This window comes from Elephas maximus, chromosome 3, assembly GCF_024166365.1.
Source record: "Elephas maximus indicus isolate mEleMax1 chromosome 3, mEleMax1 primary haplotype, whole genome shotgun sequence".
Classification (NCBI taxonomy): Eukaryota; Metazoa; Chordata; class Mammalia; order Proboscidea; family Elephantidae; genus Elephas; species Elephas maximus.
This window is the reverse complement of record NC_064821.1, coordinates 35970125-35994326: the sequence shown is the minus strand read 5'-3', so window position 1 is coordinate 35994326 and position 24202 is coordinate 35970125. Positions and strand designations below refer to the sequence as shown.

The following is a 24202-nucleotide window of genomic DNA, read 5'->3' as shown; positions in this document are numbered from 1 at the left end:
GTCTCAGGCTTGGAACCTTTAGTGGGCAACAGTGCTGACTAGAATTTAAACTACGTTCTTTTACTTTCATGATATTCTCTTCTTACTCTTACCTCCTATTTTGCTTGGGGTTCAGCTGGCAAAATGGAAAACATGGTCTAGCTGGAAAACTTATTTATGCCAGGTGACTCTGGTTTTCTATTGATGGTGTTGTTGTTTGCTGCTGTTGAGTCAGGTCAAACTCATGGTGAACCCACATAAAACAGAATGAAACATTGCCTGGTCCTGCACCATCTTGAACATCACTGGTATGCTCAAGTCCATTATTATAGATACTGTGCATTTTGAGTGCCTTCCAACATAGCAGGCTTATCATCTACCACTATACCAAATAGAGTTTTGTTTTGATCCACAGGGTTTTCATTGGCTAATTCTCAGAATTGGATCACCAGGCCTTTCTTCCTAGTCTGTCTTAGTCTGGAAGCTCCCCTGAGACCTGTCCACTATGGATTACCCTGCTGGAACTTGAAATACCAGTGGCATAGCTTCCAGCATCACAGCACCATGCAAGGTATCACAGTATGACCAACTAACAGATGGTGGTGGTTATTTATGGTGGTGTTGTTGTTAGGTGCCGTCGAGTTGGTTCCGACTCATAGCGACCCTATGCACAACAGAGTGAAACACTGCCTAGTCTTGCGCCATCCTTACAATCATTGTTATGCTTGAGCCCATTGTTGCAGCCACGATGTCAATTCATCTCGTTGAGGGTCTTCCTTTTTTCCGCTGACCCTGTACTTTGCCAAGCATGATGTCCTTCTCCAGGGACTGATCCCTCCTGACAACATGTACAAAGTATGTAAGACGCAGTCTCGCCATCCTTGCTTCTAAGGAGCATTCTGGTTGTACTTCTTCCAAGACAGATTTATTCACTTTTGGCAGTCCGTGGTATATTCAATACTCTTTGCCAACACCACAATTCAAAGGCAGCAATTCTTCCATCTTCCTTATTCATTGTCCAGCTTTCACATGCATATGATGCGATTGAAAATACCGTGGCTTGGGTCAGGTGCACCTTAGTCTTCAAGGTGACATCTTTGCTTTTCAACACTTTAAAGAGGTCCTTTGTAGCAGATTTGCCCAATGCAATGTATTTTTTGATTTCCTGACTGCTGCTTCCATGGGTGTTGATTGTGGATCCAAGTTATTTGTTATTTATGGTAGTGACCTGTTTATTTATAATGAAAAACTTCATAGATTTTAAAAAACATTCAAGTTGACAGTATACAGTCCTGGGGAAATCAACACGACTTGCCCAGGGCCAAGTCATAGAAGCTTCACAGACACATCCAAACACCCTGAGTGACCGAGCTACTGGGCTGTGGGCGGGGGACCATGGTCTTGGGAGACATCTAGCTCAACTGGCATAACGTAGCGTATAATGAAAATGTTCTACATCCAACTGTGGTAAGTAGTGTCTGGGGTCTTAAAAGCTTTTGAGCAGCTGTCTAAGGTACATCTACTAGTCCCATCCCAGCTGGAGCAAAGGAGAATGAAGAAAATCAAAGACACAGGGAATAATTAGTACAAAGGACTAATGGACCACAACTAGCACAGCCTCCACCAAACCGAGTCCAGAGCTAGATGGTGCCTGGTTACCACCACTGACTGCTATGGCAAGGATTACAATAGAGGATCCTGGACAGAGCTGGAGAAAAATGTAGAAAAAAATTCAAATTCACCAAAAAACAAAAAAACAGGCTTGCTGGTCTGACAGACACTGAAGAAACCCCAAGAGTATAGTGCCTGGACACCCTTTTAACTCAGTGCTGAAGTCACTTCTGAGGCTGAGGTTCACCCTTCAGCCAAAGATTAGATAGGTCTATAGGGCCAAAAACAACACACCTGAGGAACGTGCTTTGTAGTTCAATCATGTATACAAGTCTAATGAGCACACAGCCCTAAAGCAAAGACGATAAGACAGGAAGGGATGGGAAAACTGGACAAATGGAAGCAGAGAAACTGGGGTAGAGAAGAGGAGAGTGTTGACACATTGTGGGGTCAGCAACCAATGTCCCAAAACGATTTTTGTATCAACTGTTCAATAAGAAACTAAATTGCTTTGTAAACTTTCACCTAAAGCACAATAATAAAAAAAAAAAAAATTCAAGCCGAAAGAAAGCTATTGAGTAAATAATAGCATTGCTGGTATAGATATGGCAACAAATTGCCTCAAATAAATAAGGAATAGAGATACTGAGCTAAATAGATCACCCGTTCTGAGTCAAGAGTGGAAGGACTAGAAAATTCTTCCTGGATTGGCTTTAAAATCAGAAGACTTGGGTTCAAATTTCCCTTTGCCCACTAATAGACGCTGACCTTTATCTGCTCAATTTCCCCAAGTATGAGTTTTGTCCTTCATGAAATGGCGACCATTCAACCTTTCCTTCTAGCCTGTTGTGAGTCAACTAACTTCGATTCTCAGTGATAACATTTTCTCACCTGTAAGCTAGGGTTAATAATGGCACCAATCTTCCCTGGTGGTTATGAGAATGACAAGAAATAAAATGTAAAGCACTTAGCAAAGGGCTTAGTATATAGTCAACCAGTTGCCGTCATGTTGACCCTGACTCATGGCGACCCCCTATGTGTCAGAGTAGAACTGTGCTCCATAGGGTTTTCAATGGCTGATTTTTTGAAAATTGATTACTAGGCTTTTCTTCGAGGTGCCTCTGGGTGGACCAAGTTTTCAGTTAGCAGCCAAACACTGCATACGTTAACTGTTTGCACCACCCATGAACTTGAATATACCATGGACTGCCAAAAGAATGAAAAAATCTGTCTTGGAGGAAGTACAACCAGAATGCTCCTTAGAAACACAGATAGGAGACTTCGTCTCACATATTTTGGACATGTTATCAGGAGGGAGCAGTCCTTGGAAAATGACTTCATGTTTGGTAAAGTAGAGGGTCATCGAAAAAGAGGAAGAACCTCCACGAGATGAAATGACACAGTGACTGCAACAATGGGCTCAAGGATACAAGGATTGTGAAGATGGTGCAGGACTGGGCAGTGTTTCATTCTGTTGTACACAGGGTTGCTGTGAGTTGGAACTGACCTGATGGGCCTAACAACAACAATACACTCTCCTATAGTGCATAGTCCTATTCTGACACACATGAGGTTGCCATAAGTTGGAACTGCCTCAACAGCAAATGATAACCGGTACTCCAAAATCTTACTTCTGTAGGTTCATCCAGTGTGTCTAAAATTCCTCCAAGACTCATCCCTTTGAGTTACAGTATTAATAAAGTGACACTAGTGAATGCAAGTATCAGCCCATTATGTTAAAGGCAACCATTCACACTTTAGTGTGAATTGGTATGATGACTAAGGCAGGGCCTTGAAGGACTAGGACAACAGAAAAGAAGTCCTGGTGGGGAAAGAAAATCAGGATGTGTTAAGCATTAGCTGCTACTGGATGGAAACATCTGCTCAAACTCTCCCTTTTGTGGGGACAGGCTTCGGGTCCAGCTTGACCCATTGGGCTTTTCATGAAGGTGGCCTTGCTTTCATGAGATGACCAAACGAGGGATAGGCATGGAAGACCCAAGTCACTGCCTAGAAGCATTCTTTTTTTTCTCCTGTGTCGCTTCTGTGCCAGGTATGTGATACAAGGTGTCATCATGTCATCACCAGATGTAAAGGTGTAAGAAGAAAGAGGTGACAGAATCAAGTGCAAAATTTACCCCTTAAGCAGTTTTGCTGAGATGTACCCCTGGGTGCAAACCAAAAAAAAAAATTAAACCCATTGCGGTTGAGTTGATTCTGACTCATAGTGACCCTACAGGACAGAGAGAGGACAGACTGCCACATCTTTCTCTTACAGAGAGGCTGGTGGGTTCAAACCGTTGACCTTTTGGTTAGCAGCTGAGTGCTTTAACCACTGTGCCACCAGGGCTACAACCCCTGCCATTGGCAGTAGGATGCATTTAGTGAGCACTTAGTCCCTGGATAGTGCAAATAGTTAAGTGCTCAGCTAACCAAAAGCTTGGTGATTCGAATCCACCCAGAGGTGCCTCAGAAGAAAGACCTGGAGATCTACTTCCAAGAAGTCACAGCCACTGAAAACTCTATGGAGTACATGAGGTTTCCATGAGTCAGACTCGGCCTGACAGCAACTGATTTACTAGGTGGAGGCACCATGCCACAGGTTGGGGACAGGGCAGTGAGCATAGCAGCCCCAAGCTGTGTGTAGGGGAGAAGTTGAGTTACAGACATTTGTAAGTACAGAAAGATCAGGGATGGGGAAAGTACATGGCATTCTGGTAGCTTAGAGGGTATACCTGACCCAGCCTTGAGGGTGTAGAAGGCTTCTGGGGCGAGGGTGGGGATGACAGCCAAACTGAGACCTCAGAATGAATAGAAGTGAGTAAGGCAGGGGACTAATGGGAAAGAAAAATGTGTTGCACATTCCCGTGGCCCATGCCCTACTTTCACCTTAGACGCCCTTTTCATCTCCTCCTAGTCCCGGTGTCACCTCCTAGACGGTTCCTTGAGCCTCTCATCTCTGTTCCTTTCATGAGAATAAATATCCCTTTTGTTGAGCTCTGGGGCTGTTCTACTCTCTCCTATAGGGTCGCTATGAGTCAGATTCGACTTGATGGCAATGGGTTTGGTATTTTTGTTTTTGTTTTTTGAGCTCTTACTATGTGTTGCATAACATGCTAAGTGCTTTACAGACAGAGCCAACTGAATGCCCTTCCTAGAAGGTATCTTAGTTTCCTAATTGTCATAGATTGAGTTGTGTCCCCCCAAAATATGTGTCAACTCGGTTAGGCCAAGACTCCCAGTATTGTGTGGTTGTCCTTCATTTTGTGATTGTAATTTTCCTATGTGTTGTAAATCCCAATCTCTGCCTGTAGTTAATTAGGCAAGATTAGATTATGTTAAAGAGGATTAGGGTGGGATTGTAACACTCTTACTAAGGTCATATCCCTGATCCAATGTAAAGGGAGTTTCCCTAGGGTGTGGCCTGTACCACCTTTTATCTTACAAGAGATAAAAGGAAAGGGAAGAGAGCAGAGAGTGGGAGACCTCATACCGCCAAGAAAGCAGCACCGGGAGTAGAGCATGTCCCTTGGACCAGAGGCTCTTGTGCAGAGAAGCTCCTATACCAAAGGGAGATTGATGACAAAGACTTTCCTCCAGAGTCAACAGAGAGAGAAAGCCTTCCCCTGGAGCTGACACCCTGAATTTGGACTTGTAGCCTACCAGACTGCGAGAGAATAAAACTCTGCTTGTTGAAGCCATCTGCTCGTGGTGTTTCTGTTATAGCAGCACTAGATGACTAAGACACTAATGCTATTGTAACAGAAATACCACAAATGGGTGGCTTTAAAGAACAGAAGTTTATTTTCTCACAGTTTAGGAAGATAGAAGTCCCAATTCAGGGCACTTTCTCTCTGTCTGCTCTAGGGGAAAATCTTTGTCTCTTTCAGCTTCTGTTCCCTGGTTCCCTGGCGATCTCCATGTGGCTTCTATCTTTCCCTATTTGTGCTTGCTTCTCTCTGTGTCTAATCTGCTCTTTTATATTTCAGAACTCATTAGGTTTAAGATACACCCTACACTGATATGACCCCATAAGCACAATAAGGAAAACCTACTCCCAAATAGAATCACATCCACAAGTATAGGGGTTAGGACTCCAACACATATTTTACAGAGACACAATTCAATCCATAATCTTGATTTCACAGATGAGGAAACTGAAGCACAGAAGGGCTGAGACACTTACCCACTGTCTACCTCAAGCCAACTTGGCCAAGCTCAAAATAAAGTCCCCAAGCTAACAGGTCCAACCTAGTCCCTCTCCCCCATGGTATAAGGGAAGGAGGTCTCTTGGACATGATGTAGCCTGTTGAATTAGACAGTCCCGGGGGCCAAGACTTCATCATAAAAACTTTTGTGCATCTAAGGACATTGTCAAAAAGTGAAAAGACAACCTAAAAATGGGAGAAAATATTTGCAAGTCGTATGAAAAAAATACCTGATCCAAAAAACCAAAACCAAACCTGCTGCCATTGAGTCAATTCTAACTCATAGCAACCCTATAGGACAGAGTAGAACTGCCCCATAGAGTTTCCAAGGAGCACCTGGTGGATTTGAACTGCTGATATTTTGGTTAGCAGCCATAGAGCTTAACCACTATGCCACCAGGGTTTCCATATACCTGAAAAGGGTCTAGTATTCAGAATATATAAAATATTCTTACAACTTAAGAAGAAGACAAACATTCCAATTTTTTCTTTTTTTAAATCTATAGACCTGATTTTTTTTTAATTGTGGTAAATATATAGGTAATAAAATATTTGCCATTTCTACAATCTTCACATGTATAGTGTAGTGACATTATGTTCATTACCAAACAACCCGATTTTAATAATGGACAAAGGACTTGATTAGGTACGTCTCCAAGGAAGGTATAGAAATGGTCAACAAACACATGAAAGATGCTGGACATCATTAGTCACCAGCGGATTCTTGCCTTCTTCGCTTATGCAGGGAACTGTGGCTGTGTTCAGATGCTCTGGACTCACTAGGAAGGGATCTGAAAATTGCTACGTGCCCCCCATCCCCTCAATCCTACCAGGTATGGATTTCAGCAGAGCTTGTGAACCTTTTGTGATGAAAGCTCTAGTCTTTTTGTTGTTGTTGTTTTAGTTGCTATCGAGTTGGCTCCAACTCTTGGCGACCTCATGTATAACAGAATCAAATATTGCCTGATCCTGAGTCATCTTCATGTTTGTTGGTGAGTTTGAATGCATCACTATGGCTATTGTGTCACTTCATTTCATGGAGGATCTTCCTTGTTTTCACTGACTACCAAACAGGATATCCTTCTAGGCACTGGCAATCAACGAAAGCTACCATCATTCTGTGAAGGGATGATGGGGAAGTATATTGTTGGATTAGACTGACACCAGAACCCACTGATCAATCCCAGCATCACTACAGGTGTGCCTACCAGACATTATACTCCCCCTTATGTGAGGCAATTGAAGATACACATCATCTCTTATGATACTACAACTACTATTATAAGACAAATGTTGTTGTTGTTGTTGTTATCTGCCATCAAGTCGATTCCCAAATCATGGTGATCCCATGCACAATGGAATGAAACACTGCCTGGTCCCATGCCATCCCCATGATTGTGATCTAAACGGTTTTCATTGGCTGATTTTCAGAAGTAGATAGCCAGGCCTTTCTTCCTAGTCCATATTAGTCTGGAAGCTCCATTGAAACCTGTTCAGCATCACAGCAACACACAAGGCTCCACTGTCAGATGGTGGCTGCTCTTGAGGTCCATTGGCTCGGAATCGAACCAGGGTCTCCCATATGAAGGGAGAGAATTCTACCACTGAACCACCAATGTTCCCAGATAAAATAAATGCATTACTACTACTAAAATTCTTTTAGAGAATTAAAATAATTTTTAAAAATTATATTGTACAGGAATAGACTCAAAACCCTTGTGGTATAGTGGTTACGAGCTATGGCTGTTAAACAAAAGGCTTGCAGTTCAAATCTACCAGGTGCGCCTTGGAGATTCTATGCGGCAGTTCTACTCTGTCCTATAGGGTCACAATGAGTCGAAATCAACTCGATGGCAACAGGTATAGATAGACACAAAATAGTAGAAAATAATAAAGAGATAAGGAACAGACCCATGTATAAAGAAACATATTTAAAAGGTGGCAATTCAAATCAATGCAGAAATCTTGGACTGTTTACTAAATTATTTTGTTGGAGACAATTAACTAACCATTAGTAAACAAGTTAAAACACAACCTGAAGTGTTCACACTATTTTTTTGTAGATTAAGATTCAGAGGTTGGCAAACTTTTTCTATAAAGAGTTAGATAGTAAATATTTCTGACTTTGCCAGCAACACGGTCTCTGTCACCATGACTCAACTCTTCAATGGTAGAGCAAAAGCACCATGAACTAAAAACCAAATGCATTGTCATTAAATTGGTTCCAGCTGATTATGACCCCTTGTGTTACAGAGAACTGTGCTCCATAGGGTTTTCATGGCCGTAATCTTTTATGGAAGCCAATCACCAGGCCGTTTTTTTCTGTAGGGCTGCTGGGTGGTTTCAAACTGCCAACCTTTAGGTTAGTAGTCCAGGGCAAATAGGCAATACATAAATGCATGGGCATGGCTGCATTCCAATAAAACTTTATTTATAAAAACAGGTAGTGGCTCACAGGCTGTATACAGTTTTTGACCCTTACATGTACAGTATAAAGGAATTAGCAGAAACCAAGGAGAATGTTTCTGACAGAAACATAAAGGCACAAGACGCAGAAGGTGTTCCTCAAAAACTTAAACATAGAGATACCATCAAAAAAAAAAAAAAAGTGGCCATTGAGTCAGTTCTGACTGATGAGAACCCCATATGTGTCAGAGTAGACCTGTTCTCCTTACAGTTTTCAATAACTGATTTTTAAGAAATAGATTGCCAGACTTTTTCTTCCAAGACACCTCTGGGAGAACTTGACCCTCTAAACTTTCAGTTAGCAGCTGAGCATGTTCACTATTTACAAGCCCCCCTCCACCAACGGACTCCATAAAACCCCACAATTCTACTCCTAGATATATATCCAAGAGACTCAAACAGATACTTGTGCACCAATGTTCATTGCAGCATTATTCACAGCAGGCAAAAAGATGGGAACAACCCAAGTGCCCATTAACAGATGAATGGATAAGCTAAATGTGATATACTCATACCAAGAAAACCCCAAACCCCTTGCTGTCGACTCAATTCTGACTCATTGTGACCCTATAGGACAGAGTAGAACTGCCGCATAGGGTTTCCAAGAAGCAGCTGGTGGATTTGAACTGCTGACCTTTTGGTTAGCAGCCTGAGCTCTTAAACACTGCGCTGCCAGGGCTCCTGGTGTATCCATGCAATGAAGTATTATTCAGTCATAAGAGAATGAAGTCCTGATACAGGCTACAACGTGGATGAACCTTGAAAACATTATGCTGGAAGAAGTATGTCAGTCACAAAAGGACAAATACTGTATGATCTCATTTACATGAAATATCTAGAATAGGGAAATACATAGAGACCAAAAGTGTTAGTGGTTACCAGGGCAGGTAGGAGGCGGAAATGAGGAATTACTGCATTGCTTAAGGGACACGGAGTTTCTATTTGAAGTGATGAAAAAATTAGAAGTGGATAGTAGTGATGGTTATACAATATGGTGAACATAATGTCGCTGAGTTGTACATGCAAAATGGTTGAAATAGCAAACGTTTTGTTATATATATATGCCGCCAGAATAAAATAATCAAAAAGGAAGCAGAGACAAAGGAAAAAGATTGGTAGATAAAGTAAGTACTCAGAGTCTGTGAAAAAAAAAAAAAAAAGGCCTGTAAATCAATGGGAACAAGACAATGCAAAAGAAAACAGAGAAAGGCTTTGCACAATAGTTTTTGTAAAGAGGGAACCCATGTGGCTGATAAACCAAGATTTTCAAACCTGATACAAATGGATAAGCACTTGGCTACAGTTATGGACTGAACTGTGTTCCCCAAAGATGTGTGTAAACTCGGCTAGGCCAAGATTCCCAGTATTGTGTGATTGTCTACCACTTTGTCATCTGATGTGATTTTCCTACGTGTTGTAAATCTTACCTCTGTGATGTTAATGAGGCAGGATTAGCAGCAGTTATGTTAACAAGGCAGGACCCAATCTACAAGATTCGATTGTGTCTTAAGTCAATCTCTTTTGAGAAATAAAAGGGAGAAGAGAGCAGAGAGACAGGGACCTCATACCTCCAAGAAACAAGAGCCAGGAGCATAGCCTGCTGTTTAGACCCGGGGTCCCTGCGCTGAGAAGCTTCTTGACTGGGGAAGATTGATGACAAGGACCTTCCCCCAGAGCCAAGAGAGAGAGCTGACAGAGAGAGCTAGCGCCCTGAATTCGGCCTTCTAGCTTCCTAGACTGTAAGAGAATAAATTTCTGTTTGTTAGAGCACTAAATAACGAAGACAGCTACTAAACAAAAGGTTGGAGGTTCAAACCCACCCAGAGGTGCCTCAGAAGAAAGGCCTGCTGATCTACTTCCAAAAGTCACAGCCTTGAAAACCCTGTGGAGCACTGACTCACTGCTTTACTCTAACACACACGGGGTTGCCTTGAGTGGAATTGAATTGACAGCAACTGGCTTGTTTTTTTGTTTCCTTTCAGTAATTGGGTTTTATTAATGGAGGAAAGTCAAATAAAAGCAACAACAGAACACCACCTGGCAACCATATTGGGGAAAATTGTCTCACAGTGTCAGTGTTAGCGAGGATGTGGGGAAATAGACCTTCTGCCACACAGAGAGAAGGAGTGAAAATTCCCACAGCTTCTTGGAAGTTCAGTTTGACAATTCTTCTTAAATTTCAAAATCACACTCTGATGCCTCAGCCACCTCACAACTTAACCTGTATTTGAATCAGATTGTTGCCTGTGTGCAGAAAAGGACACACCAGGATGTGTACTGCATTATTCCTATAATGGTGACAAGTTGGAAACAACCAAGTTATCTACCACTAAGGGAAAAGCTAAATACACACGGCATGTATTCATAAAATTGAACATTAAGCTGCTTTTCTAAAAATGAGGTGGCCCCAAAGCAAGTGGTTCCCCACCAGAAGACACCTGGCCATGGAGACACATTTTTCTTTGTCACAACTTGGTGACATGAGGGGGAGTTGCTACTGGCATCTAGTGGGGAGAGGCCAGGCATGCTGCTCAACACCAACACCCTACGATGCACAACACAATCCCTTTTCAACAAAGAATAATCAGGTCCCAATGGCGCAAGTGGTTAAGTGCTCGAATACAAGCCGAAAGTTTGGTGGTTTGAAACCACACAGAGACCTTCTGAAAGACAGGCCTGGTGATCTGCTTCCGAAAGTTTGCAGCCTTGAAAACCCTACGGAGCACGGTCCTACTCTGAACATATGAGGTCATCATGACTTGGAATCGTTTTAAACACAACTAACAACAACAACAAATGCTTATAGTGTCATGGTAGAAAAACCCCAGTCTATATGGACCTGTATTGAAATATTGAAGGATTCCATGGGGAAAATATTAAATGATGCAGGAAGAATCAAAAGAAGATGGAAGGAATACATACAGTCACTGTACCAAAAAGGATTGGTCAACGTTCAACGATTTCAGAAGGTAGCATATAATCAAGAACCGATGGTACTGAAGGAAGAAGTCCAAGCTGCACTGGAGGCATTTGTGAAAAGCAAGGCTCTAGAAATTGACCGAAACCAATTGAGATGTTTCAACAAACAGATGCAGCACTGGAAGCACATACTTGTCTATGCCAAGAAATTTGGAAAACAGCTACCTGGTCAACCAAATGGAAGACATTCATATTTGTACTCATTCCAAAGAAAGGAGGTCAAACAGAATGCAGAAATTATCGAACAATATCATTAATATCACACATAAGTATTATTTTGCTGAAGGTCTTTCAAAAGCAGTTGCAGCAGTACATCGACAGGGAACTGCCAGAAATTCAAGCCAGATCCAGAAAAGGATGTGAAACAAGGAATAATCATTGCTGATGCCTGGCTGAAAGCAGAGAATACCAGAAAAATGTTTACCTGTGTTTTATTGACTATGCTGACATTCAACTGTGTGGATCATAACAAATTATGGATAACATTTCTCAAAGAATGGGAATTCCTGAACACGTAATTGTGCTCATGAGGAACCTGTACTTAGACCAAGAGGCAGTTGCTCAAACAGAACAACAGGATACTGCCTGGTTTGAAGTCAGGAAAGGTGTGCATCAGGGCTGTATCCTTTCACCATACTTAGTTTGTATGTTGAGCAAATAATCCAAGAATTCGGACTATATGAAGAAGAACAGGGCATCAGGATTGGAGGAAGACTCATTAACAACCCGCGTTATGCAGATGCACAACCTTGCTCGCTTTAAGAGGACCTGAAGCACTTACTGATGAAGACCAAAGACTATAGCTTTCAGTATGGATTCTACCACAACATAAAGAAAACAAAAATCCTCAAATCGGACCAATAAAGCAACATCATGATAAGCAGAGAAAAGACTGATGTTGCCAAGGATTTCATTTCACTTGGATCCACAATCAAAACCCACAGAAGCAGCAGTCAAGAAATCAAATGATGCATTGCATTGGGCAAATCGGCTGCAAAAGATCTCTTTAAAGTGTTGAAAAGCAAAGATATCACTTTAAGAACTAAGGTCTGTCTGACCCAAGCCATGGTGTTTTCAATTGCCTCATATGCACGTGAAAGCTGGACAATGAATAAGGAAGACTGAAGAAGAACTGATGTCTTTGAACTATGGTGTTGGCGAAGAGTATTGAATATACCACATACTGTCAGAAGAATGAACAAATCTATCTTGGAAGAAGTACACCCAGAATGCTCCTTAGAAGCAAGGATGGCAAGACTATGTCTCACGTACTTTGGACATGTTATCAGAAGGGATCAGTCCCTGGAGAAGGACATCATGCTTAGTAAAGTACAGGGTCAGCAAAAAAGAGGAAGTCCCACAACAAGATGGATTGACACAGGAGCTGCAACAACCGCCTCAAACATAGTAACAATTGTGAGGCTGGTACAGGAGCAGGCAGTGTTTCATTCTGTTGTACATGGGGTGGCTATGAGTCAAAATAGACTCGATGACACCTAATATATGTACTAACTCCTGAGTGGTGGAAATGGTTAAGCACTTGGCTACTAAGGAAAGGTAGGAAGTTTGAGTCCATTCAAAAAGTCAGCCATTAAAAACCCTATACAGCATAGTTCTATTCTGACACACATGGGGTTACAGTAAGTCACGATCAACTTGATAGCAACTGGTGGTGATGGATATGGACTGACAAGAATTTCAATCCAAGATGTTGAGTGAGAAAGTCAAGCTGCAGAAAGATACCTACAGGACAATCAGATCTGAGTCTTTACCTCCAAACTTTATGGGTCAGTGTTTGTTCACATGTCACATGGGCACAAAAGTCTGGAAGAATGCCCAACAAATTAATCACTATGACATAAAATGATGCAGCTGGTATGGAAAAGTCTGGCGGTTCCTCAAAAAGTTAAACATATGACCCAGCAATTTCACTCTTAGCCAAAAGGTGGAAACAACCAAAACGTCCAACGACAGACGAATGGAAAAACAAAATATGGGCTTCCATACAATGAAATGTTGTTCAACCATAAAGAGAAATGATGTCTTGATGCATGCCATACATCGATGAATCTTGAAAACGCCATGCTGAGTGAGATAACTCAGTCACAAAAGGACAGATATTGTATGATACCATGTATACGAGATGTCTAGAATAGCCAAGTGTATAGAGACGGAAGTTGATTGGTGGTTACCAGGGACGGGCAGGAGGGAGGGGGAAGAGGTAACTCATTGCTTAGGGGACACTGAGCTTCTGTTACAGGTGATGGAAAAACTTGGCAAGAGTTATTCATGATGATTGAACTGTACGTGTTAGGATTGTTGAAATGGCAAATGTGTTGTTACCTGTGTATTTACTATAATTTTTTCAAAAAAGCAAACAGAGTTTATACAAAGGCTTTGCTATTGTTAATAGCCTCTGAGTGGGTTCCGGCTCACGGCGACCCCATGTGTGCAGAGTAGCACTGCTCCATATGGTTTTAAAGGCTGTGACCTTTCAGAAACAGATCTCCAGACCTTTCTTCCAAGGCACCTCTGGGTGGGTTCCTTTCAGTTAGTAGTCCAGGGCTTAATCATTGAGTCACTCAGGGGCTTATTAAAATTAGAAAATCTTTTAAAAAATTGATCACCACGATTGCGTGTGCTTTAGCCGGATTTGTAACATCTTAATTACTGTGAAATCAATAACACTGAATTATTTCATAAGAAGAACCCAACATTCATTTATTACTGATTTTTTTTTTTTGTGGTAAGAAACATTTGCCAATTCAATATTTTCCGTAAGTATGATTCAATGGCATTGACTACGTTCATCATATTGTTCAACCATTATCGCTGATTTTTTTAGTCTGTAAAGGGAAATCTAACTGGAAGGCGGGGGGAACGCATGTTCCCATGGGCAATGGCAGGACTGTTCTGCTGCCATCAGCAACCAGGGCCCTGAGTCCCAGGCCCAGGCATTTGGCTCTGCTTGAGCCCCTGAGAAGGAAGCTCCCATAATTGACTCAGCCAGGGCAGCCAGGGAGGGAGGGGGGGTGAGGACACACACACCCTGAGGCTGCCTCCTCCCCGCAGAGGGTCCCCAGGGGTCCCAGCATCCCGCAGCAGAGCCTGACGCAGCAGGACACAGAGAGAGGAGAGGGCAGCAAGCAGAGGAGGCATAAATATTGGGGTTCAGGCTCAATCAACTCTCCGCCCAGCTGCACCCCCAAGATGGCAGAACTCTTGCCTTCCAGCTGGCCCTGAACCCACCCTACGCTTGCAGCCTCCAGCTGCAGAGAAAATCGAAACCAGAGCCTCCCGCTGGGGGAAGGCAGAAGCAGGTGCAAAGCCAAGAGCCTCAGGTTAGTCCCCTTCTCTCCCATCCACCTGGCCAGGAGGGTTTAGGGAGCCAGCGTCTGAGATGGAGAAGCTGCCCTGTTTATACAACCCCAAAGGCAATTCAGGAGTCCCTGGGTTGTGCAAATGGTGAGCAGAAAGATTGGTTGTTCGAATCCACCCAGAGGCACCTTGGAAGAAAGGACTAGCAAACTACTTCTAAAAAGTCAGCCACTGAGAACAGTATGGAGCACAGTTCTACTCTGACGCACATGGGGTCACCAGGAGTCAGAGTCCACTGGACGGCAACTGATCTGGTTTTTGTTTTTGCCTATCCCTCTGCTTGTGGCTCCCAGGCATGGGCTTCTTATCTCTCCTGGATCAGGAGCTCAAACTTTTATTGCCCTGAGGTTGCAGTGTGCACAGCCCTGACCCCATTTCCAGGTCAAGGCTCCCCCAGCATCTAGAGACTATCTTCCCACATCCTTGCTGTCTTCCTCATCCCCCTGCCCTATGGCTTTCTTCACTCTTGGCCACAAGTATTTTCATCATAGTCGTACAAATCCACAACCTGTCTGTCAGTGGGTCGTCCTGTGGCGTCTTGTGTGTTGCAATGATGTCGGAAGCTATGCCACCAGTATTTCTAATATCAACAAAAAGGTTAGCCATGGAGGACGGGTTTCAGGGGAGCTTCCAGACTAAGACAGACTAAGAGGAAAGGCCTGCCACTCTACAAAAAAATCAGCCAATGAAAACTCTGTAGAGCAGTTCTACTCTGTAACACATGGAGTCTTCAGGAGTCAGGGTCAATTTGACGGCGGCTAGTTACCAGTAGGCAACTGGAGTCTATGGGAGAGGGGGCAGAGGCAGGGCCCGGGGAGAACATGGGTGGTTCCTAGCTTCGAGGCAGTGTGATGACTCTCGGAAGACCTTACCTTATTGGAAGCTCTTGCAACTTTTGAAATAGGTTCATCAGACAGGTGAGAAAACTGAGGGGCAAAGAGAGGGGAGCCATTGCCCAAATTCACCCAGAAAGTCTGCCTGACTTTGCACCTCTCTCTCTCCTGTCTGTCCTGGCCAGAAACCAGTGGTAAAAAGGCTGGGGAGGGGCAGAGAAAGGAGAGATGAGAGGATTCAGGATTGAGAGGCTCTGGCCTCTTCCTGGGGCTGTGAAGTATTGGGGAGGTCCCAGGGGGCACCGGCAGGGTGAGGGTAAGAAGTTAAGGATGAGAACTGGTTGCCTATGGAGTCCACTCCAACTCATGGTGACCCCATGTGTGTCAGAGTAGAACTATGCTCCACTGGGTTTTCAACAGCTGATTTTTTAGAAGTAGCTCGTGCCAGGTTTTTCTACCGAGGCACTTCTGGGTGGACTCAAACCACCAACCTTTCAGTTAGCAGCCAAGTATGTTAACTGTCTGCAATACCCAAAAACCAAAACCAAACTCCTTGCCGTTGAGTCGATGCCAGCTCATAGTAACCCTATAGGACAGAGTAGAACTGCCCCATAGAGTTTCCAAGGAGCGCCTGGTGGATTCAAACTGCCAATCTTTTTTGTTAGCAGCTGTAGCATTTTAACCACTATGCCACCAGGGTTTCCCTGTGACACCCAGGGACTCCAAAATCAGTTGCCATGAAATCAACTCTGAGTCCTGGTGACCTCATGTGTATCAGAATAGAAAGAACTGTGCTCCATAGGGCTTTCATGGAGGTGATCTCCAGGCCTTTCTTCCAAGGCACACTGGGTCGATTTGAACGGCCAACCTTCCAGTTAGTAGCTGAGTGCTTAAACATTTGAGCCATTATGGATGAGAAGAGGAGGAGAAAAGGGAGGGAGGAGATAGCTGAGATGGGAGAGATGAGGAGACAGGAGAGCAAACAGTTGTACCAAGAAGAGGCAGCCACATTGGGGGCAAACAGGTAGGGCAGGATGGGGACACAGAGAGATTTAGACCTAGCTGGGGTTCTCACCCAGGTGTGATTTTACTCCCCCGCCGCCAGGTAACATTTCACAATGTCTGAAGATACTGTTTTGTTGTGGTGGTGGTAAAGTATTTATAACAAACATTTACCATTTCAACCATTTTTACCTATACACTTCAGTGACTTTTACTAAGTTCGCCATGTTGCTTGACCATCACCGCTATCTGTTTCCAATTTTTTTCATCACTTTTAAGGCTCAGTGCCCCTTAAGCAGTGACCTCTTCTTTCCCACTCCCCCTGGCCCCTGGTAACCCGTAATAAACAGTTTAATCATAACAATTACGCTGAGCCTGTTGTACAACCATCACCCATAATCGTTGCCAGATTCTGTTGTGCGTAGGGTTGCTGTGAGTCAGAGCAGATCCCACAGCACCTAACAACAACAACAACAACATATGGAGAAGCTCACTGCTTCCTAGCAATGGCTCCGTCTCTCCCCTTCCCTCCCACCCTGGTCACCACTAATGGACTTTGGTTTCTGCACATTTGCCTGTTCCTGTTATTTCGTGTAAGTGAGATCAGACAATATTTGTCCTTTTGTGACTGACTTATTTCACTCAGCATAATGTTTGCAAGGTCCACCGATGTTGTAGCATGTATCAGAACTTCATTGTATGGATAGATCACGTTGTGTTTAATCCAGTCATCTGTTGAGGAACATCTGGGTTGTTTCTACCTTATGGCTCTTGTGACTAGTGCTGCTGTGAACACTTGTGTACAAGCATCTGTTTGTAGTCCTGCTTTCAAGTCTCTTGGGTATGTACCTAGGAGTGGATACTTTTTGATTGTCAGGACTGGTGGGGTGCCCCTGGCATAGAGTGGATGGAGACCAGGGATGCTGCTCAACACCCTACAGTGCACAGGAAGGCCCTCACACCAGGGACTGATCTAGCCCAAAATGTCACTAGGGCTGAGATGGAGACACTGTCCTAGGAGTATATGTGGGCAGAACTTGTCCACACACAGGCTTGGCCCCTGGGTCCCTGGGTGGGGAGCCGGCTTCACCAAAAGTACCCTAAAGTGTCTCTGGGACTGTTCGGTTTACCTACAGAGGGACCGCCAGATGTTTTATTAGTGGGTCAATGCCAAGTGTCCTGGCATTCAGTCTAGTGGTCTGAGAGTATGAGGATGGTGAACAGGCTTTAGTCCACTCTCTGCTGTCCAAGTCACACGCCAGCCATGGTTCTGATTGGTGGGAAGACTCCTTTTACAGCTGCAGTCTGTGAGCCCACATTGCGGAGGGTGGCATCTGCAGCCCTGGGCCACCTCCCCCAAATGTGGGGGAATCCAGTCCTCTCCCAGTGCCTCTCCCTCTTTTTACATGGCCACGGACTTCTGTGATTACTTTGATACAATTTTAATTGATTCAGGGAGTAAGTGTGCTGGGCAGCCAGCTGTGGTGAACCAGGCATTTCTTTGGTCCTGTGAGTGGCCTCTTACATTGATTAACCAAGAAAAAAAAAAAAAAAACCCTTTGCCCTCGAGTCAATTCCAACTCACAGCGACCCTATAGCACAGAGTAGAACTGCCCCATAGAGTTTCCAAGGAGCACCTGGTGGATTCGAACTGCCGACCTTTTGGTTAGCAGCTATAGCAATTTACCACTACACCATCAGGTTTTCCACACAGGCCCCAAAGAATGGTGGGTGTAGCAGAGAGGTTGGGGGCAGTGATAATTCTGGGGAAGAATTCCCACTTCCTTGGGGGAAACCTGGGTTCCATTCCTGGTCAATGTACCTCATACGTGGTCACCACCCATCTGCCAGTGGAGTCTTAGGTGCTGCTCTGATGCTGAACCAGTTTCAGCGGAGCTTTCAGACGAAGACAAACTTGGAAGAAAGGCCTGGCAATTGACTTCCGAAAATCAGCCCATGAAAACTCACAACAGTCGGAACCACATTTGTTTAGTTCATTGTGCATGGGGTCGCCATGAGTTGGAGACGGACTCGATGGCAGCTAACTACAACAAAAACAACAACAATAGAGTAGCATAGAGGTTAGAAAAAGGCGAGCTCTGGGGTCCCTCAGGTTTAGATCAGACACTGGTTCCCCGCCCCCAAGTTCCGACAACTTTCGCAAATGATGAGTTCTCTTTAGGACTCCACTTTCACATCTGTAAAATGGAGACTCAAGCAGGTGCATCCCAGTGTTATGGTAAAGTTGCGGTACGAGACACACAAAGACACCAATGTTCACTGCAGCACTTTTCACAACAGCCGAAAGGTTGGAAAAACCCAAGTGTCCATCAACAGATGAATGGATAAACACAATGTGGTCCGTCCATACAATGGAATACTGTTCAGGCGTAAAGAGGAATGAAGTCCTGATACATGCCACAACACGGATGAATGCGGAAAACATTATGCTGAATGAAATAAGTCAGACACAAAAAGATAAGTATTATAGGATCTCGCTTACATGAAATTATCTGGAATAGGCAAATGCATACGGACCAAAGTTTATTAGTGGTTACTAGGGACAGGAGTTCCTGGGTGGCATAAATACTTAAGCATTCAACTACTCACCAAAAGGTTGGTGGTTCAAACTCACCTAGAGTGCCTCAAACCCACCTAGACGCGATTTGCTTTGGAAATATCACAGCCTAGAAATCCCTATGGAGCAGTTTTACTCTGTCACACATGGAATCACCATGAGTTGAATTGACTCAGGGACGACTCATTTGGTTTTGGCTTTTACTAGGGGCAGGAGGGGGAGGAAAGAAGGAGTCATTGCTTAGGGGCACTGAGCTTCTGTTAAGGTTGATGGAAAAATCTCTAAACAGACAGCGGTGATCTTTGCGCAACATGAGAAATGTAATTAATGTCACTGAATTGTACACATAAAAATGGTTACAATGGTAAAGGTAGTGTTACATACATTTTTTACCATAATAGAAAAAGGAAAGAAGAATACATGGGGTGCGGAGCACAGGGCCTGGTCCAGAGTCCACACCCCACAAGGCAGAGTCATTGTTGTTGAATACTTGGCCCTGGTGCTGGTGTCTTCAAGAACTCACAGGCCAGTGGGAGGAGACAGACACATCTCCAACACATCACATACGTTGATGTGACAAAGTTATGAGCAAGGAATTTTAAGCTCAATCAGGAGTTGTGATGGAATCATCCAGGAATAAGCAACTAAATCTGCCTCAAGAAGAGAATTCCAGGAGTGCTGAACGGAGGAGGTGACTTTTAAGCTGAGTTTTCCAGATAGATGGGAGGTCCTGGGTGGTGCAATCAATCGATGTGCTTGGCTAGTAACCAAAAGATTGGAGGTTTGTATCTAACCAGAGGTGCCTCGGAAGAAAGGCCTGGTGATCTATGTTTGAAAAGTCAGACACTGGAAACTCTATGGAGCACAGTTCTACTCTGACATACGTGGGGTTGAGGTGAGTTGGAGCAGACTCAACAGAAAATGGATTTTTTTACTGATAAAGATAGACAGGCCTTTGCTAGATGGAGAAGGGAGAAAATGGGGCTCCAGACAGACAGAAGGTGCCAAGGAGTTATGACTCTCAACCAGAGATGATTCTTCTCTCCCCAGTGGACACTCGGCAATGTCTGGAGACAATGGTGGTAGTCACAACAGAGTAAGTGCTACTGGTATCAAGTGGGTGGAAGCCAAGGATGTTGCTCAACACCCTGAAATGCACAGAACAGCCTCCATCCCAGAGAATGACCCTGAACCAAAGGTCAGCAGTGCTGGATTTGGGAAGCCCTGCTCTGGGTGCTTGGGAGCCATGCAAGGCTTATGAGCACCACCCACACGATCCCCCTCTCACCTGTTTGGTCTCTTCCTGGAGGCTCTTGTTTCCAAGCTACTGGCTGGGACACACTCGTCTAAGCTCTCAGAGGGGCTGGACTGGGTGGGGCTGTCGGGGCTGCTTTCCTTGGGTATGTTCAGGCAACAGCTGACCCAGAGGTAGGGAAAAGATGCAAATGATTCCAGGGGAGGGAAGCCAAGAAACTCTGGAAACTGGGGATGTTTGCAGGATGCAACCTCCAGTCACCCAAATGGCGGGTTCTCATCATCAGTCTGTCAGGGCCCACCAAAGAGGACATTTGTGATCATTGGTTTTCTTTCTTTTTGTTTGATTGTGGTAAACTGGTTGCCGCCGAGCTGACTCCGACTCATGGCGATCCCATATATGTCAGAGTAGAACTGTACTCCGCAGGGTTTTCAGTGGCTGGTTTTTTCAGAAACCGATTGCCAGGCCTTTCTTCTGAGGCACCTCTGGGTGGGCGTGAACCTCCAACTTTTCAGTTACCAGCCAAGCACTTAAACATTTGCACCACTCAGGAACCCCCTTTATTGTGGTAAATGTACATAGCATAAAACTTGCCATCTCACCCATTTGGAAGTGCATAACTCAGTGGCATTTACCACATTCACAGAGTTGTACAACCACCACCACTACTTAGTTCCAGAGCTTTTTCATTATCCCAAAAGGAAACCCCGTACCCATTAGCAGTTACTCCCCATTCTCCCCTTGCCTCAGCCCCTGGAAACCGCTAAGCAGCTTTACACTCATTCGTGTATGTTCAAAGCAGCACTATTCACAATAACCAAAAGGTAGAAACAACCTCAATGGCCATCAACAGACGAATGGAAAAACAAAAGGTCAATCCATACAATGGAGTATTATTCAGCCATGAAGATAAATGAAGCACTGATTCACGCTACCACATGGATGAACCCTGGAAACATGATGCTGAGTGAGAGAAAAAAAAAGTCAAACCCGTTGCTGTCGATTCAATTCCAACTCGTAAAGACCCCATAGGACAGAGTGGAACTGCCTCATAGGGCTTCCAAGGAGCACCTGGCGGATTCAAACTGCCATCCTTTTGGTTAGCAGCCATAACAATTAACCACTATGCCACCAGGGTTTCCAAGTGAGAGAAGCCAGACACAAAAACCCACAGAGTGTCTTATCCCACTTAACGTGAAACCTCCAGAATAGGTTAATCCATAGAAACGGATTAGTGGTTTACTACCTTTTAAACTTTGACTTGCCTAATAAGAAAGACAATTTTAAGATGCTTAAGTGATTCAGGGTCGCTGTGAGTTGGAATAGACTCGACAGCAATGGGCTTGGGCTTGGACTTTATGTGATTCATAGAGATGTAGCAAAATCTCACTAAATTAAAGCTATTTACTGGGCACAAACCATGTACATTTGCTCACTTATTATATTGATTTATTTGTCAATGTAGTAACCGTTTCAAGAATCCAACCAAAACCAAATCAAACCCATTGCTGTCGAGTCACTTCCAACTCATAGCAACCCTATAGGACAGTGTAGAACTCCCCATAATGTTTCCAGGGCTGTAATCTTTACAGAAGTAGACCATCACATCTTTCTCCCACAGAGCAGCTGGTGGGTTCAAACCTTTCTGTTAGCAGCTCAGCACTTAACCTCTGTGCCACCAGGACTCCTGTTCCAAGAATAGCTCACTTATTTCTACTATGAAGTAGGTAGGAATAAATTGAGAGACAGAGGTGAAGACACTTGCTCAAGATCGTCCAGTAGGCAGAACAGGGATTCGAACTCAGGTTGCAGCTAACTCCTATGTCCCTTTTTCTGATCGCTGCCTCAGAAAACCCAGCCACGCCAGATGGGAAATGAGCAGAACATTTTTGTTGGCTCTTTCCTTGGGACCACACTGTCTCCTTCCTCTAATTCTTTCTTAGTTATTGTTATGGATTGAATTTGCACCACCCCCCCAAAAAAATACATGAGTTGAAAATCAAACCCCTATATGTGTGGATGTAATCCTATTTGGGAACAGAGTTTTCTTTGTTATGTTAATGAGGATATATCAGTGTTCTGTGGGTTCTAAATCTAATCACTTCCGAGTTATAAGAAGCAGCATAGACATAGAGACGAGCACAAAAGGGGGAATATAGATGCCAAGTGGAGATCAGCAAGAAACAAAAGCTGAAAGGGACAAGGATCTGCCCCCAGAGCTGACACAGAGAGAGCATTTCCCTAGAGCCAGCACCCTGAATTCTGGCTTCTAGCCTCCAAACTGTGAGAAAATAAATTTCTGCTCTTTAAAGCCACCACCTTGTGGTTATTTCTGTTACAGCAGCTCTACTGTTGCTGTCGAGTCGATTCCGACTCAGCAGCCCTATAGGATAGAGTAGAATTGCCTCATAGAGTTTCCAAGGAGCGCCTGGTGGTGGATAGCAGCTCGAGAACACTACAGTGGTTATCTAGTGCTGCTGTAACACATCTTCTGGTACCTGAAGTGGGGGTATAAACAAGATTTATGGGAAGGGTATAGGAGTATGGACTGTCAATGGTTGGAAGGTCCATTGAAAGGGATATTTTTATTTTCGGAGAAAACAAGGGAATGGAAAAGGTCTTTGAAGGCAACCCCACCATGGGTTTAAGCCTTATTTCTACCATTTCTACAACCTCACCTTAAGTAAGTTGCTTAGCCTGTCCGTACCCCAACATATTCATTGGGTATTCTCAAGAGATTCAAAACAGGGGTGAAAAATATTGCCTTCCTCACTGGATTGATGATAGAATTAAATTATACAAGGCATAAAGTGGGTGCTCAATCAACGCTAGCTGTTATCACCGATCATTGATCAATGATTTGCAGTAGGTCCTTGGGTAGGTACCAGTATGTTGGAAGCTGAGGACCTTTCTCCATCCATCGACTGAACTCTCCCTGTCACACCTGCCCCCAGGTACAGTCCCCATGCTGGGAGTTAATCGCTCAGCAGTGTCTGAGTTCATCCTCATTGGCTTCTCCACCTTCCCCCACCTTCAGCTGATGTTCTTCCTGCTGTTCCTGCTGATGTACCTGTTCACTCTACTGGGGAATCTGCTCATCATGGCCACCATCTGGAGCGAGCGCAGCCTCCACACGCCCATGTACCTCTTCCTGTGTGCCCTCTCCATCTCTGAGATCCTCTACACCTTCGCCATCATCCCACGCGTGCTGGTCGACCTGCTCTCCACCCGCCATGCCATTGCCTTTGTGGCCTGTGCCAGCCAGATGTTCTTCTCCTTCATGTTTGGTTTCACCCACTCCTTCCTACTCACTGTCATGGGCTATGACCGCTACATGGCTATCTGCCACCCCCTTCGCTATAACTTCCTCATGAGCCCCCAGGGCTGTGCCTGCCTGGTGGTCTGGTCCTGGGCTGGGGGCTCTGTCATGGGGATGGTGGTGACGACAGCCATTTTCAACCTCACCTTCTGTGGGCCCAATAAGATCCACCATTTTGCTTGCCATGTGCCACCACTGCTGAAGTTGGCTTGCGGAAATGATGTGCCAGCTGTGGCAAAGGGTGTGGGCCTCATGTGCATCACAGCCCTGATGGGCTGCTGTCTTCTCATCCTCCTCTCCTATGCCTTCATTGTGGCCACCATCTTGAAAATCCCCTCTGCTGAGGGTCGGCACAAAGCCTTCTCTACCTGCGCTTCCCACCTCACTGTGGTCATTGTGCACTACAGCTTCGCCTCTGTCATCTACCTCAAGCCCAAGGGTCCCCAGTCTCTAGAAGGAGACACCCTCATGGGCATCACGTACACAGTCCTCACGCCCTTCCTCAGCCCCATCATCTTCAGCCTCAGAAACAAGGAGCTGAAGAATGCCATGAACAAGACCTTCCTCAGCAAACTCAGCCCAGACAAATTGTGA

At 44.5% G+C, this 24202-nt stretch overlaps 1 protein-coding gene across 1 annotated transcript; it reads left to right on the top strand.

Annotated features, from left to right (window-relative positions):
• Positions 1–23254: 23254 nt before the first annotated feature.
• On the top strand, positions 23255–24202 carry LOC126072311 (olfactory receptor 10H1-like). The gene has a single exon (XM_049877280.1). The coding sequence runs from the start codon at positions 23255–23257 to the stop codon at positions 24200–24202; it is 948 nt and encodes a 315-aa protein (XP_049733237.1).

Bases quoted from the DNA above. Each gene is read 5' to 3' on its own strand.
- LOC126072311 (XM_049877280.1), top strand. From the start codon at position 23,255: ATGCTGGGAGTTAATCGCTCAGCAGTGTCTGAGTTCATCCTCATTGGC.